At 34.8% G+C, this 17,133-nt stretch overlaps 1 protein-coding gene across 1 annotated transcript in view; it reads left to right on the plus strand.

Moving 5' to 3' along the window:
- Nucleotides 1–11,585, plus strand: part of MMP16 (matrix metallopeptidase 16) — a 169,823-nt gene extending 158,238 nt beyond the window's left edge. The window contains exons 8-10 of the mRNA XM_042839620.1: nucleotides 4,835–4,985; nucleotides 8,308–8,423; nucleotides 10,178–11,585. Coding sequence (XP_042695554.1) covers nucleotides 4,835–4,985; nucleotides 8,308–8,423; nucleotides 10,178–10,512 — 602 coding nt within the window. The 3' untranslated portion in view covers nucleotides 10,513–11,585. The remainder of the gene's footprint in view (nucleotides 1–4,834; nucleotides 4,986–8,307; nucleotides 8,424–10,177) is intronic.
- The last annotated feature ends 5,548 nt before the right edge of the window (nucleotides 11,586–17,133 follow it).

Below are 17,133 nucleotides of genomic sequence, written 5' to 3' on the forward strand. Positions count from 1 at the left end.
CTTTCCTTTCCTTTCCTTTCCTTTCCTTTCCTTTCCTTTCCTTTCCTGTATGCTTAAATCTGGTTAGTATTACTCTTCTGAGAATATTTGAGGAGCCTCTGAGACCATGCATAATGTGTTAGATGTCTATAGAAAATATAGTTGCATCAAGTTCAAGACTATTGGATCAAATGTCTTCTTTTCCTGGTTTTGAATACTTTTTCACACATTACTATTTAAACTAATTCCATATCCTTTTTTTTTTTTTTTCTTTTTTTTTTTTTAATTAATTTTTGTTTATACAAGGGAAAATACTGTAAAATTTCAGTAGGATGCTTGTAGTGCAAAGCTACAAAGTGATACTCGCTCATTTTTGGAGGCTTAAGATACTTGGCCTGCCTCCTTATGACTCATAATACTCATAAAGTGCACAGCAATCTGGTGGACGGCTGCTTATAAAAAGCATCTGTTTACATTCTTGTTACTATTCATTGCTAGTGTTCATGCTGAAAGCTAATAAGAAGATGGCACCAGAATGATACTCTTTTTTTTCCTTTTTTAATAGAGGAAATGTGAATAGTAAAATTTATTTGGTGTACCTGTGGGAATTTATGTGGTGCTTAGAATGAAATTGTCAAGCCATCTGCACTGTTGAATGTTATGGTAAACCAAATGGAGCAATAGAAATGCTGCTGTAAAACTCATTGTACCAATGCTACCATCATAACTTTCAACTGCACTTATCTCACTGCTTGGCAATTTTATGTTTACTTACTATATTGTCAGATCATGAAGCAGAGTGGCAACAGAAAGAATTTGGAAAAAGAGAATAAGAAAAAAGGAAACGAGTAGTAGTTTGAGGACATTAGTAAGAAGACTCTTGATCCTGAAAGACCAAAGTTAAAAGCAAGGGTGACTGGATAAAAGCTTTCCAGAATTAGATATTCAAATTCTGCCTGGTTTCAGACAAATAGAAGCCATAAAATCTTTGAGAATTTGGCTCATCATAGCACCTGTAGTGGTTGTGCACTGTATCCTTGTGTGCACATATATCATAATTGCATATACCAAGAACAAGAGACTTGATGCTGATAACCCTGGAGCACAAGTATTTAGCATTCGAATTCTAAAAATGAATGAATACAGTTTCTAAAATCTGCACAATTATTTGTAGTTGGCAGCAGCTAGCTAAATAGTCCGAAGACTACTTGGAGTTAAAATTTGATATTTTAAGAGATGCATTGCAATGCAGATAGCCTTTATTTCTATTATTTTTTGAGAATGTCAAAGATAGATGCTGAGAAACTTCAAATAACTGTAATCACAGTTCATCTTTCTCAATTGTTCCCCTATAGTTATGATATTTAACAAAGCATTATTGAAAAAGTAAGACATTTTGTCTTTTTTTATCCCATTCTTCATTCTCAGCCTGTGACCTTACCATTCTGCTTGTTGCTAAATTAGATCTTACATTAGGGAATAACTGCATAGAGATAAAACATTCTAAAGATTGGCAAGAATTCATGAAACATGTGGTGCTTTATTAAGCTCTGTGAAGATAACAAACCTAACAACTAGACCTAAAAAAACCCCCACAACTTTGTTGAATAAATATAGTGCTAATTTCTGCCTAGGATATTGTGTAGGACACTAACCAGGCATTAGCTATGTATAAGAAAGGTGAAACTATGATTATTTTAGTTTTGTCATATATTCTTTATTTCCATTATAATCACAGTTAATGAAGTGCATTGACTATTCACTTGTCGAAAGTGACATGCGACCTAAATGAAAGCATGCTAATTTAAATATTTATTTTTAGTACATTTTAAAATATGTAAATATAATTTAGAAATAAAAGAAGCTAATATTCCTTGTAGTCAAGCACCATTTGCAATTCATTTCAGCTCATTATAATATGTAGTTCAGAGTTTGAATGCTTCTCATTCTTATTGAAACTTTTCTGTAATTTTTATCTGATCAAGAGCTACCTTTCCACCAGCAGAGGGACAGAAGCTAAGAAGAGAAAAAAGACAAAAAAAAAAAAAAAAAAGAAAAAAAAAAAAAGAAAAGAAAACCCTCTACACAAACAAAAAGAAAGTAAAAACTGGCAGCCAGATGGAACATTTCAATTTCTTATACACAGACCTTCCCACTAACAATCAACACAGTTGTAGCAGACTAAACATATCTTCCTATGTAAATGTTAAATACAATTTCCTATATTTTGAATCAATACAAACCTTGCCCACTAATATTAAAGCTCTCAGTGCCCTACTGTCTCAGTTTTTATACAGTACTTTATATATTTAAATTTATATTTTTTTCTACTTATCCAAAAAGCATTTGCTTCCTAATAACAAATTGTGAAGGATTTAATTTCTCACTTGAGTCTTGTGTACTCACATCTGTACTTTCTTTATTTGCTTTATACTACTTTGTTATACCTGAATGAAACAAATACCTCACTCAATAATGCTGTCTCTTATAATGGTGTGTACTCGACTGATGTTTATTTTGCTATGATCTGATCTTATTAACAGCTGAATTTGACTTGTTGGGTATGGCTGACAATGATCAGTTCCTAACAATTGGCTTTACTTATGAAACACGGGGAAAGGTAATGGCATTACATACATCACAGCATATGCCTCCCAGTGCTGTGCAACAGCTGTCATTTTGAATGATCTTCTGAAACAGAAATGAGCTGGCTCAGTATCATTCACTGGATGCCATCTGTTGTTCATGCTGTAAGTACCAACTAGTAAGATCCAAGACACGTGACTTCTCTTATTGTCGCATTTGCAACTGCCATTAGCATCTAAAGCCTTCTGTGTCCAGTTATCTGAACTGGGAGAAAGTTAAACCTCATAGGAGTAAGGACAGTGAAATACTGAAGATCACCATCATCATCATCACTTTTAAGTGAATTTTTTAGGGAATCTCAGTTAAGATAAATGTCTTGTTAGCACAGGCTTTAATTCCAGTTAAAAATGTTCTTAGATCTCTGTGTCACTTTCATTTTTCGTACTTCAAATGGCTCTGCACATATTCATTTTTTTGAACCCTTTCTTCCCTCAGCTGGCAAGTGGGAGAAGATGAATCTGTTGAGCAAACTGTAGTGTCTGCACTTGGAAGTGGGTGACAAGCAGCTGTAAACAAGTTGATAAAGAACTGACTCTGGAAACCCAGCATGGGAGGGCCTTAAACTATATCCCCTCTCCTAATTAAAACTGTGATAAAATGAAAGTGTACTTTAAATCCCTACAGTACAAGCAGGGAGATTAAAGAAAAATAAGATCCCTTTAAACTCATATTTAATACTACTGAGGGATAGTTAAAATATAAAACCAACTGCAAAATAGCTTTTTGGATTTTTCCTCCTGGTGACTGGCATATATCTAATCCTAGATCCTTGGGTTGATATTACACTTTCTTCTAAAATATTTATGCAGAACAGTGCCTTAACATATTAAGTTTGTGTAACAGCGTGCCTAGTCTAATAGGTAAATATGACTACATTGAACTACACTGATTTTATCTCTTTGGATCTCTTTCTAAATGTATCTGAGGAAAATATATTTTGTCATAGAATGAGAGAATTGTGGAATAGTTTGTCTTTGAAAGGATCATGTAGGTTTGAAGAGATTACATAGATCGAATCCCCTTGCCATGGGCAGGGACATCTTCCTCTAGGTCCTGCTGCTCAAAGACCCATCCAGCCTGAACATAAGGATATTACCTTTTTTCAGCCCCAAATATCTATGTTTGAAAGAAAAGTATTTACTAAAATATACAGGTGAGAAGTGGATTTTGAAAAAGAATTACAAGGAAGCAAAATGTGAAAGTGAAAGGGTGATTGCAGAAATAGATCATGAAGCTAAGTATGTTGAAAAGACCCTAGGAAAGATCTGGAAGATGACAGAATTATTAAATATCATTAGGTTAAAGGCTTACGATCTGAGACTGTGAAGTGAGTGGTATGAGTCATAGAAGTGTACACTGAGAAAGATAAGCTTGTCTAGGAAGCCAGAGCAAACTGGAGTTGTGGACTGGTGAGTCAAGCTATCTAGTCAGAAGAGAGTACAGGAAAAAAACTCTCCAAATGCAGGTACACTGGAGCCTATACTGGAAAATATTGTTGCCAATTTTGCTTTTATAGACATACATGCCCATATGTAAACAATATATTGAACTAGTAAAGGCAACAGTAGGGATTCATGTGAGCATTGCTGTACTAAAGGCAACCCTTCATTCATTTCAGAAGTGATTTTTACATCAGAACCTCAGTCTGCAGTGTTTAAGCCATACTAAGGTTATTAATGTGAACACATGGTATGAAAAAATACTGTTACATCTATAGTTATTTCAGAAATAGCCCTGTACATTATGCATAAGTAATTTAACTTTTTTTAAGAGAAAGAGAATAATGAGTAACAGTAGAATATGGTCTATATAAAAATAATGATTTCTATTTCTTATTTATTTGTATGCTTTCTTATCTCATTTTGTCTTAAAAGTAACTTTCTTCATGAAGCATAAATCTATTTCATAGTATTACTGTAAATATACTACATCACTTTTCACAGAGCACTTTGAGTTTGATTCCCATTTAGGTGGTATTAAAATACTATGTGTGTCTATTAGATAACAGATGTTCAGTAAATGTGGAGTATCTGTAAGATGTATTTTATTTTGTGTTATCTGCAGCGATATAACGTTTTTCATTTCAGTGTATTTAGCAAAATCTCTGTAGCCCCATGGGAGTCTTTCTTTGGAATGTGTACTTTTCAGTACTATGAGTTCTGAGGACTAACGCCCATATACGTATGTGTATATGTATGTTTTTGTACAGGTAACAAGTTCTGGGTTTTCAAGGACACTACTCTCCAGCCAGGGTATCCTCATGATTTGATAACACTTGGAAGTGGAATTCCTTCCCATGGTATTGATTCTGCAATTTGGTGGGAAGACGTTGGGAAAACCTACTTCTTCAAAGGAGATAGGTTGGTATAGGAATTCTTCAAGGAAGCAGTTTGGTGGATGTCAACTAAGCATTAATCTTTTGCACTGTTTCTCAAAAAAAGTCCCCTCAGTAGTTTACTGTTTTCTGCGGATGGAGTTAGTACCTCTTGCACTGAGGACCATACTATTTTCAAATTTCTTATATCCTATATTAATGTTAGCATGTTGGAATGTGTTGTCTGTTTCTAGTAGAAAAGTATAATTTAGAAGTCAACAGGCAAGTCAGAGTTGTGGCAAATTTAAAGCTAAATACTCCAGATAATGCAATTATCTTGCACTCGAAGTACAAGATAAAATCTTGGTAAAATCTGAGTCCTGACAGACTTTCAGCAGTCACTTAGTCTCTGTCTTCATTTCCCTGTCTGTAAAAATGAGGGAAAGAATTTTTTTCTGCTTTATAGAAATGTCAAGAGAACTCACTAGTTTTTGAAGTTCTAAATGCTATTTGAAAGATGGATTTTACCTGTATTTAGGGTGCTACAATATTTATTGGTTAATGTGTTCAGAATACTCATAAATAATTTGCATAATAACTTTATGAGTTTCTTTAATATTTATATTACTATTTGTAATAGTGCAGTTGCTGCTGTTATTGTTGTGTAGTGCTTAGGATTCTGAGACATTGATAGTATTACTGAATCTCTCAAGAAATTTATTTAATGTACATCATAGGATAAGTTTAGCACAATACAGTTAATCATCTTTTACCAGTATTATAATATTGGCAATGGTCATGGCAATACAGAGTTCCATGACCAATTGTATTGTTAAGCTATTTAAAAACAAAAACAAAATAATAAAATAAAATGTTCTCTGACACTCATGGTAAAGAAAGTAGACAACAAAGTAAAATTTTGTGGTGTTTGAAAAATAGGTATCATTTGAAACAGGCGTTTTCAAAGTGAAGGAAGACATCTGTATAATGTTCTTCCTCTTGTTGAGAATATTTGTAATATTTTTAATGCAAGTTCATTTTCAGATAACGGTTTTCCACCTCCATGCTCTTGGTAAAGTATATGCAGTAGGAATCTTATGTGACCTCTATTTCCTTCATTCATCAGCATCCTTTTGTACTTTCATACACAAACACTTTCTTAGAATACTGCTGGTAGTAATAGAAGACTAAATGAACTTTCAGAAAAAAAACATCTGTTGATGAAGAAAATCTCTTCTTAGAGCTAACAAGCACAATAATACTCAACAGGATAAAAATGCTTTACAATATGTAAGAAGGTTAAAGAACATGAAACTTGCAAAGACAGTTGATCTATTGCAGGGTATTGATGACCAGTGGGAAAAAAAACTCGTGTTACATTAAGCCTGAAAAAAAGTGTAGCATAAATGTAGCTGAGTAGTGGCAGGAGGTAGGAATGAAAGGGAACCAAAATATTATGCCATAATCAAAATAATCGTATTTCTTATATAACTCGGGGATATGTGCATTTGTTTTGACAGTAAACTTCACTCAAAGAGCTCCAGAGAAGAACCTAAACTAAGGTTAGCGAAAGAAACAGTTAGACAATGAAGTATCAGGCATCAAATATTTTCTATAAAATATAAAGAAGATTCAAATAAGTTAGTTCAAATGGTAAATGATATCATTATATTCATATGGCTAACTTAACTTATGTATCGATCATTATTATGATTTGAAATGATCCATTCAAACGCTTTAGATAATCCTTCCAAATAATTTTATGAAAGCAAAAAAGGGACAAAAAACTACAGAAAAACATTTTACCCTCTCTTATTCCTGTGTTTAAAATTGAGTAGTGTAGTACAACGTAATAACAGCCTTGATGCACTTCTTGACACATGGCTTTGTTTATGCCTATTTTTTGCGCTATTAACTGAATATTTTTTCACTTTTAAATTTTAGTATTCTTGTAGTTGAAAGTAGACAGAGGAAAGTAAATACAGGTAAAAACATGTTTTAGTAAATATTTTCTAAGTTTTAATTTTTTTTTCCAAAGTCACACAGTTCATTTTCATTTCTTTTCCCTCTCTTTCTGTTTTGTTTGCTGCTTAGCAAGATACATTGCCTCTTTCTCCACGTACATTGTGAAAGATGTTCCATTCAAATTACAGAGCATTGCTTTCTTGACTGGTTATTCGTGCACATGCAACTATATTAAGAGATCAGGCTGTAAAATAATGTATGCATTAGAGAGGAAAAATTAATGCAAATAGTTCTTTGTATAACTTGCCATATGTATGAGACTTTAATTTCATTGGAAGTTTAAATCCAAAAAAATGCCCTACAGGGAAAGACACAGAGGAATTTTGTCCGTGTTGCTTTTTTCAAAAAGGAGATCAAGAGATGAATTGTCTAAGTACTTTCACAGGGACCAAATATCAGCCAGTTAAAAACTCTTAAATATATCAGAAAATATTATAACTATTTCTAAAAGCTGAAGTGAGATTATTCAACTTAGAAGGTTCTAGATTTTAGCAATGATCAAATTGTCAATGCTGGAGTTGTATTCTCTGTTTTTTTGGATGTCCTGAAACAGTGTAGCTGCCTTTCTAGATGATTTTTCACTTGAATAAAGCTGAATTTGGAAACATAAATCTCCAATAAAATTTAGGATGCTCTAGGTTAGTGAAGCCAACCAAAATACACAGATATGCGTGTGAGTATGATATTTCTTAGAACCAAGCCAGTAGATGTGCACAGCAATTCAGCCAGCTGCAAAGGACAAATAAAGTATCAACATTATCTGTAAGGAAAATAACAACTGTAAATACTTCTCCAAAGATCAGAATACCCACAATTTGCATACTGAGGCTTTTTAAACTGGGGAAAGGCTGGCAAAGATGCAGAAAAACTTGTTAATTTATTTTCTATGTATTTAATGATTATATGATAACAAAATATGAATTTATTTTCATAGGGAGTCAAGTTTATCATGCTGGCAGTTTTGTGATTAAAATGTTAGTTCAAATATTCTGGACCTTTTTCATATATGTTGCATCTCACTGTTTCACTGTGCAGAAGTGTTAGACATCAGAATTGCTTGACTATTAAGTGAAGCACATTAGTGCAGTTGTCAAAGTGCAGTAATCTGTTTTTTCAACTAGCATGAAGTTATCTTGTTGACAAATAATTTTACTTTCTCTGTTATCTGGTAGCATTTTCAAAGAAAAGAACTCAAGTATTCCCATTTGTGACTACTGGATATAGTGTGTGTTAGAAGTAAAAAACTATGCACTGAGTAAAGTGTGTTAATTATCTGTTATGTTATAAATACCTTTTTTTCCCCATTGTTAATAATAATAATAATTAAAAAAAAAAATTTGCAGGTACTGGAGGTACAGTGAAGAAATGAGATCCATGGACCCTGGCTATCCCAAACCAATCACAATTTGGAAAGGTATCCCAGAATCGCCTCAGGGAGCCTTTGTCCACAAAGAGAATGGTATGCAAACACATTTTTGATTTAATAATTTGCTAACAATGTTTATGTAAGATACTGTAGTAAAAGAGTGATTGATTATTTATATTAAGCATTGGAGGTATTTTTGAATTATGAACAGAGGAAATATATCCTTCTATAGAACTTACTCTTGTGAAAAAAGCTATGTTTGCATGTACCATTTAACATGAATGAAAATTATGGAGTCATAGAATCATAGAATATCCTGAGTTGAAAGGGACCCATAATGATAATTGAGTCCAACTCCTGACTGTTCACAGAATGGCCTGCAAATTAGACCATATGTCTGAGAGTGGTGATCAGATGCTGATTCAGCTCCAGCAAGCTTGGTATCATGACCATCACCCTGGGAAGACTGTTCAAGTGCCTGACCACTTTTTTTGGTGAAGAAACTTTTTCTGAAATCCAGCCCAAACCTCCCCTGTCGCATCTTCATGCCATTTCCTCAGGCTCTGTCACTGGTCACTAGAGAGAGATCAGTGCCTGCCCCTCTGCTCCCCTTCATGAGGAAGCTGTAGGCCACAATGAGGTCTCCCCTCAGCCTCCTCTTCTCTGAGCTGAACAAACCAAGCAACTTCAGCTGCTCCCCAAACACCTTCTTCCCCTCTAAACTATCTACCATCCTTATAGCCCTCCTTTGGACATTCTGTAATAGTTTTATGTTTTCTGTACCGTGGTGCCCAAAATTGCAGACAGTACTGAAGGTGAAGCCACACCAGTGCAGCATACAGGGACAATCAGTTTGATTAGCTAACAGTACCATGCTTGATGGACCTCAGGATATGGTTGGCCATCCTGGCTTCCTGGGCACACTGTTGACTCATGTTCAACTTGCTGTCAACCAAGATTTCCAGAGCCCTTTTAGTTGAATGTTCTTCACCATCTCACCCCCAGTCTGTATGCCAGGGTTCCAAGTGCAGAATCTGGCACTCACTCTTGTTAAACTTCATGTGGTCGGTGATTATTCAGCTCTCTAATTTGTCTAGATATAGCTTATCCATCGATTTGCATTTCATCTATAAATAGTAGGAGGAAATTCATGAGTCCTGAAGGTTTGTTTCTTGACATATTAATGCCAAAAACTGAAGTAATGGAGATTTTTGGCAGGGAGTCAGATTTTTATGCTTTTTATTTTTATTATTATTATTTTAATTTTTTTCAGTTACGTATGTTTGGTAATAACATTGGTTTACACCTGAATGATCTAATAACAGCTCCGTGCAGATATTTTAAATCTGCGTACACCATTTTCTCTTGGCAAAGCTGCTTTTCTTCATCTTCTGAAGTACAGCTGTAAGCTAAGTGGAATTGAAGAGAGACAGTTCTTATTTCTGGCTTGAAACTTATTTCAGTATATTTCTCATCCAGAACTGTTTGGGATGCTTCAAAGTGAATAGACCTGGCCATGATTATTTCAGCTCCAGCTGGGTTTTCAATGAATAAACAAACTAGTTGACCCTAATCTGTCAAAGACTGTATTCTCTGGAATTCTGTTATTGTTTGTAGAAATAGGGTGAAAATAAAATGCCCATTTATTCAATAAAATGATATAGGATGACAGATTTTCTAGAAATGGAAAAGAAATGAAACTTGGAAAGATTTGAAAGGCCTGTGAGTCAGGTGTGTTTCTCATGTATTTTATCTTTTGGTGATAAAATAATTTGGTAATGACAGTTCCAGACATTAAGTATAGAATACATGATTTGACCATTAATAATTTCAAATTTCTTCTCCAGGCTTCACATATTTCTACAAAGGAAAAGAGTACTGGAAATTCAACAACCAGATGCTCAGAGTGGAACCTGGCTATCCCAGATCCATCCTCAAGGATTTTATGGGTTGTGATGGACCAACAGATAGAGACAAAGACCGACACAGCCCTCAAGATGATGTTGACATTGTTATCAAATTGGACAACACAGCCAGCACTGTGAAAGCCATAGCTATTGTCATTCCCTGCATCCTGGCCTTGTGCCTCCTTGTCTTGGTTTACACCGTGTTCCAGTTCAAAAGGAAAGGAACACCTCGTCACATACTGTACTGCAAACGCTCTATGCAAGAGTGGGTGTGATGTAGGGTTTTGGTTTTTTTTTTTTTCTTTCCCTCCCAGGAGTTTGTGGTAACTTGAGATTCAACACAAGAGCTGTTCTGCAGTCTCCTAGCTAGGAGCGGGCATCTGTCAGTCTGAAACAAAGCTGATCCTTAAAACCCAGGAGGTTGCCTGTCCCGCGCATGAGTGGTGATTCGCTCAGCTGGGAAGCTTCCATGATAAACAGTATCTGCTGTTTCTTCAGTCCTTTGTCTTTCTTTGTCATTCAATTTAGGTCTTTCCTCTGCACACTAAACGCCAGATAAACTATCAGAATTAAGTAAGGAAGAGGAAAAAACAAAATCTCCAATGTTTCTACATTTTTCCCTTAAGGCCTGTTCCCCTTTGAAAAATTTTCTGCTGAAAGTCAATTTTTTTAGAAAAAAAAACACAACAACTCACAGTGGAACATTCAGGAAAGTGAGAAGACCCAAAACAGCTTTGTCTCCAAAGAGGATTGCTTTCTGTCTGCAATGGATAAAGTCCTATACTCCTATTTCCAGTCTTGCCAGGTGGGAGACCCGGATAACATGCAGGACTTCAGACTGTTCGGACAGCCATTTTCCAACAAACAAGGGGCCAAAATATCTGCAATATAGTAACAGCCTTAATAATACATTCATTTTGTGTTTTATACAGCTGCTCTGGGCTACGTCCTCAATGTTTTAAACTCATTTATATTCATCACTATATTCAAGTGGAATCTTTTTATTGGCTTGTTTGATTTTTGGGTTGGTTTTCTTGCATAATCTTTCCCAAGCTATACCAAGCCAACTGCCCCAGGCCTTTCACAGGTCTGTCAGGAGTACTCATTCCAATGGATGGTGAAAAAGCAGTGTGTCTCTGAAGTGGATTTCAGTGAACTAAAGTAACAGTGATGCTATAGAGAAACTTGACACTGGTATTACTTTGGTGTAACCCTTTGAGAACTATTGCATCAGTTTTCAGAGTCTGTTGGATGTTAATCTTGATTGTCATTAAATTACAGGATTGTGTTTGGGAAATAGAAATTTTAAAAGGAAAAAACAGTGGTCTTTTTTTTTTTTTTTTTTTTTTTTTTTTTTTCCTTTAACAGATTTCCTGTGACTGCGAGTGTTTCATTACTTGCATTATTGATAGAAAAGCATTTGTAACATAAAGAGAAAGTTATATTTATCAGCTACTTTCTGATTAAAGGAACCAAACGGAGGATTTTTCTGAACTGCTTACAGTTTCATAGCCTAACCTTTTATCCTAAGCATCTTGAATTTCTCTTTTAAACTATGTTGCATGATAATTCAGTTTACCTCTGCAGAGATAGAGTTACAGTTTCAAAGGAAAACTAAAATGATGACTCTGATATTGCATGAGTACCTTCTGGTGTTCCCCTGCATGTTCTCTATAGTTCTCAAAGGGTTAGTCAAATCTCTGGCCTTTAGCCAAACACGATATCATTAATAGAGCCAAGGGACCACCAAAGCATTTTGTCATTTTGTGTAATTTGTGCTAACAGCAGTATTGTCATTTTCATGTGACCTGCAGAGCAGGTTTGTATCAATATTTTTTTCCTAGAGAAAAGTCAGCAACTGACAGACCTCTTTATTGATTTTTAGGAGCTGCTTCTTGCAGTGATAGGCTTTACAGTCACTGGGCTGTGAACTTATTAAAGATGGTCAAAATGATGCACCCTAAAAGTCAGACATCTGGTTTTTTATGAAAGCCAGAATTTGAGGGGAGTAGCTTTTGCAACAATGAACAGCTTGCCTTGAACTTGATTATTGACCTGTTGACTGTCATTACCAAGTTAAACATTGTCTTCTGTGAACAGCTTCACTGTCTGAATTTCCTTGAAGAGTACTGTCCCATGTCTTTGCTCTTTGACCTTTAACTTGCGAACTGGCACAAATGGAATGGAATCTGGTGTTAATGAACTAAGATGGTTTAATTTCTTAAAAGGCTTGATGTACGTTATCCAAAATTAGAGAAGAAATGCTGAAATGTTTTCTTAGGAACGAAAAGACAGAAACTAAAATATTTATAATAGATCTGTAGAAGGGTATTTTGCTATGTATACGTGCACACTCTAAAAATGAAATACAGTGTAAGTGATTTTTTAATTTAACTTGAATACAATTTTCCATATAAAATTATCATTTCTACAAATAGCTAGCTATTAATGAAAAGGTTATAGGAAAGTATTAAAATACTTGAAATGGCCAGTATTGGCTTTTACATAAAATGAGACTTTTGTACTACATTCAGCCAATTTCTTACTGGTTTCTTAATTCACATAACTGGATCATTTTTTAGAGAGTGTAGGTATATATACATATATATTACGGTTATTATTATTTTGGTAATGGATAGCTTGACTGCCTTGAATTTATATTTATATTGAGCATAGCATGAAAAGTAGTATGCCTTTTTGTTCAATTACATGATTTTATATTGATTTGAGAACTTATTTTATGAACATGTGGCATGCTATGAGGCATTGCAAATTGTTATTTCTTAGAGCATAAACAGATATACATATGTAACGGCTAACAAAAATGAAGATTAGAAAAAAAGATATAGTTTTACAGCAAATATGCAATGCAGATGGCATTTTGGAGATGTTTTGTAGAGAAACTGCATACTGTAGGTTAGAACTGCACCAGTATCAACCCATAGCATTATTTAGTAAATCCAGTTCAGTTGTTGGTGAAAATATATATTAATTCACACTTAAATAACATTGGATATTTACTGCACATCAGCTCATTTGGTCAATTTGGGATTCTGTGCCCGTTTGTTCATTTTATATGACTGCATATGTGTGCATGCATTTATGTACTTATAAATGCATGCACACACACACGTACATGCATATATTAACCCATTTTTTATTGTCAGCAAACTGCTATACTTATTTTCTGTTACAGACAGAACAAATTGATTCCTTACCTGTTCCAATTTAGTCCCTTGGATAGTTGGTGGAAAAATACAAACACTACTACTTACTCCTCATTCAGTTTTCCTTTAAACAGGGGAACTGATTTTATATTATCTTTAAGTAGAGCAGCATCACATCTGTTTTTTTATTCACTTGAAACTTTCACTTAAGCTTTGAAATATCTTTCATGTCAAATTTAACTTTTTGTGCAACTATTTCCCTGAGAGTAAAGAAGTGCTAAGCATGTTGACTGTTGTTTTTTGATAAGGTAACCAAAAATGTTTGCACTTGGAGAACTTAATTTTAATTATGCAGGAAGGTAAGTGTGATAAATCTAGTGCTTGGTATATGGTACATCATAGATACATGAATACATAAATTGATTGGTTTGTTTTGCTCTAAAATGAATAAATATTATATACAGAGAAAGGCAGAAGTAATATTATATTGGTATATTCATGTCATACAGAGCAAGACTGTGTCAGCAGTTCTCTTGTATACTCCTATTTTTAGTCATAAAGGTTTGCTGTAAGTAAAACATGTAGGAGCAATTATGTTCAGTGTAATTTCCAAAATACTTACTGGCTGATTTTATGTTATAGAAGTTCAGAGTAAATTAGTGATGTTACCTGATCTAGTTTTGAACTCAAGTAAAAGTTCTAAGACAATGTTATTTTTTAAACAGTTGTTTTTCTACCAAGGCCTATAATTATGTGCACTAACAAAGTGAAAATACCTTGAGTTCTGCAATCTGGGTTCCTGCTCATGTGCCATTACCTTTTTCATAAACTTTTTAATAAAATTTTCCATATTATTACTGTAACAGTCTGTACTGTGGAACAATTCAAAAGTGAATATGCATTGTGTTAATCCATTACAGTCTATTGAGCTGGCTATACAGGGTTGTGTATCTTCAGAGTTCTATGGTCTGTGTGATGAAGGAGGCCAGAGTAGATGATAGAGGCATTTCCTCTGGCCTTTTAATGTATAAAACTATGAAAAGGTTGTTGACTGTACACACAAATTAATTTTTATCAGGAAATATATTTTAAAAACTGAGTGAGTATTTACTGGGCACGCTGAGATGGAGAGACACTCAAATGGCTCCAGAGGAGCCATTTCAAGTCTCCCAAATAAATGTAATACAAATTTAAAATCTTTGTATGAACTTTTATTTTTTTCTGTTTTCAAATATGGGCAAAGGGAGGGAATAACGGAAAAAATAGGTAAAGGCTGACTTTATGAATGAAAGTTACAGAAAGTAATATACTCAAACATGAGGGGTAGACTTATGCTTTCCTTTGGCAGTGTACCTCACCGCTCAAGACTCCTTTGCTCATAAGCGCTGTTAATTAAAAATAGTATATAAGACTTAATTTTTAATTTTCAGCTTTTTTTCTGTTTTATTTCACAATCTCATTGTCAGTTAAATTTAGTTTTTGGCACCAGATTATATAATTGAATTCTAGCTAATTGGTTAGAAAAGTGTGTAGGGTGCGTAGCAGTGGAAGCACTAAATTTCCTATTTTTGTTTGTTTGTTTGTTTGTTTTTCATTTGAGCCATTGCTAGTGCAACACTTAAAAAAGACACAGAGCAATTTGAATGGTGAATGTTCCAGTCACTGCGTTTTCAAGAAAGTAGAAATGCAAGCTATCATACCATTGGCAGCCTAAACTGGAGGTAGCACAAGGAGATGAATAACAATATGATTGGAGGGGCTTGCTCTGTCCTGGCTCACATATCTTCTCAGAATAAGGCCAGGGTTTTATTACCAATTGCAGAGGTGGAGGAAGCCATATGCTATAGCAGTAAGATCTTTGATGCAGCCATTACAGAACAGTAGCTCCTTGTCGCCATTTGTTGTTGCCAGGACTGTCTTTGGAAAGCTCTATTTCCAGAAGTGTAAATAAATGACTGCAGCCTTATGAGCCAGAAGAAAAATCATTATTATCACTGAAAGGAACAGAAGTCACTGGCCAGCTCAGTGTTCAGCTATGTTATAAATAAATAATATTGTGTGTGAGTCAAGGAGCAGATAACCTGTTACTGAATACAATGCTATAGCACAGAGAAACCAGCGCTGTAACATTAAGCATACTTCCTTAGCTCACAGACCACAGACTGCAGATAGTGTAGTTCAAATAAGACAAGTGTTTAAACATATGTCAGTTACACAACCAGGTGTAAATGAACCATACAACATATGAAATCAATGTTTCTGACATTTCTGACGTGTAAATTATTGAATTGTCTGCCAATGATGTCATGAACAAAATAATGTGTGAGTCCAATCTATCTAATCCGCTCTTGTGACTTGTAATCAAAGATGTTAGAAACTGGTACAGAACAATATTGTCATCAGTGCCATGAATGCTGAAAGGGTCTGATAGCAGACCACCCCTTGGTGTAGTCTGGCTCCATCTGACATTTGATCTAAGGTAGACTCTAGTGTTAGACAGCATAGGTTCTGTATGATATGACATTTGATATATGTATATAACTAGGAAAACACAATGACAATCATGAGTTCATTTTTGGGAGGATCATCAGTATGTGACCACAGCAAGCATTTGTTCTCAAAATTACAAACTACATAGATAGAGTTGAACATATAGCAGGTTTTGTTACTCAGTATTCATAAGCTTTAGCACATCATCTATAAATTATATTCAGTTTGTAATTGTAGCTGCCTGTTATGTTGTTGAGATATGACATTCTGGAGGATGTGAGAGTATGGTGGCTCTGTGGATGGAGCTTGAAGTATTACTTTGGTTTGCTCACAGTGTAGTTGAAATAAATTTTAAAGACAGATAAGATATAAATGAAGAAATGTTGATTCAAGCTAGAATATTAAAGAGAATTTTCTACACTTGGATGTGCATGCAGCATGGTGCTGCTTGCTGTTGCATAAACTACATAAACACTAACCACTACTTGTGCAGCCATTCATTACGGCACAAAGCTTTCCAGTCACACAGCATGGTTTCCTCTGCTTCTGTAAAATCACATTGTCCACAGCTGATAGTTACAATAGCCACTACATAAAGCAAAGTTTTTCCATTTAGCTAACAGCCATCTCTACCCTACGAAATTGCATCACATCCTTTTTACAGCTACACACTTAATCTTCTTGGCAAGCTCTCAGCATATCTTAATTCATAGTCTTCCATGCCCCAGAAGAAAAAAAAATTTTTTTGCTTTTGCAATAAAAATATATACTGAGCATTCTCTTCATTTCGCCATCTGGCACTGACACATTAAATAATCACTTTTACTTTGTGCCATGCACATGTTCTGGATCATCCATTTACCCATCCATCATTCTGGGAACTGGGTTTCGGGGAAGTGGGATTAACAACAAAAGGCTGGTATAAAATAACTTCCTGCAGTAACTGCTCAGACCTTAACAATATGACAGCAGAGTTTGAGGAGTTTTTAGAGAAGTATTATATTACTTATGCAGTGGTAATGGCATACCATAACTATGCCAATCAGTGCCTGTTGAGACAGGTTCACCCCTTGCAGAGACTAGTGCGTTAAATCAGAAAATGATGTTTCTAAATTATATTTCCATTCTCGCATGCTGGGATAGTTTTAAACTCAGACTTCGTATGTTTTTATGACTTACATGGCTGTAAATAAAATTATAAGTTTTGTGGAAGCTGACAGTGCTTAGGGTCAGCATGCA

The sequence above is a fragment of the Centrocercus urophasianus genome, unplaced genomic scaffold (assembly GCF_019232065.1).
Source record: "Centrocercus urophasianus isolate 14NV4802_14NV808 unplaced genomic scaffold, USGS_Curo_1.0 seq_11, whole genome shotgun sequence".
Lineage (NCBI taxonomy): Eukaryota > Metazoa > Chordata > Aves > Galliformes > Phasianidae > Centrocercus > Centrocercus urophasianus.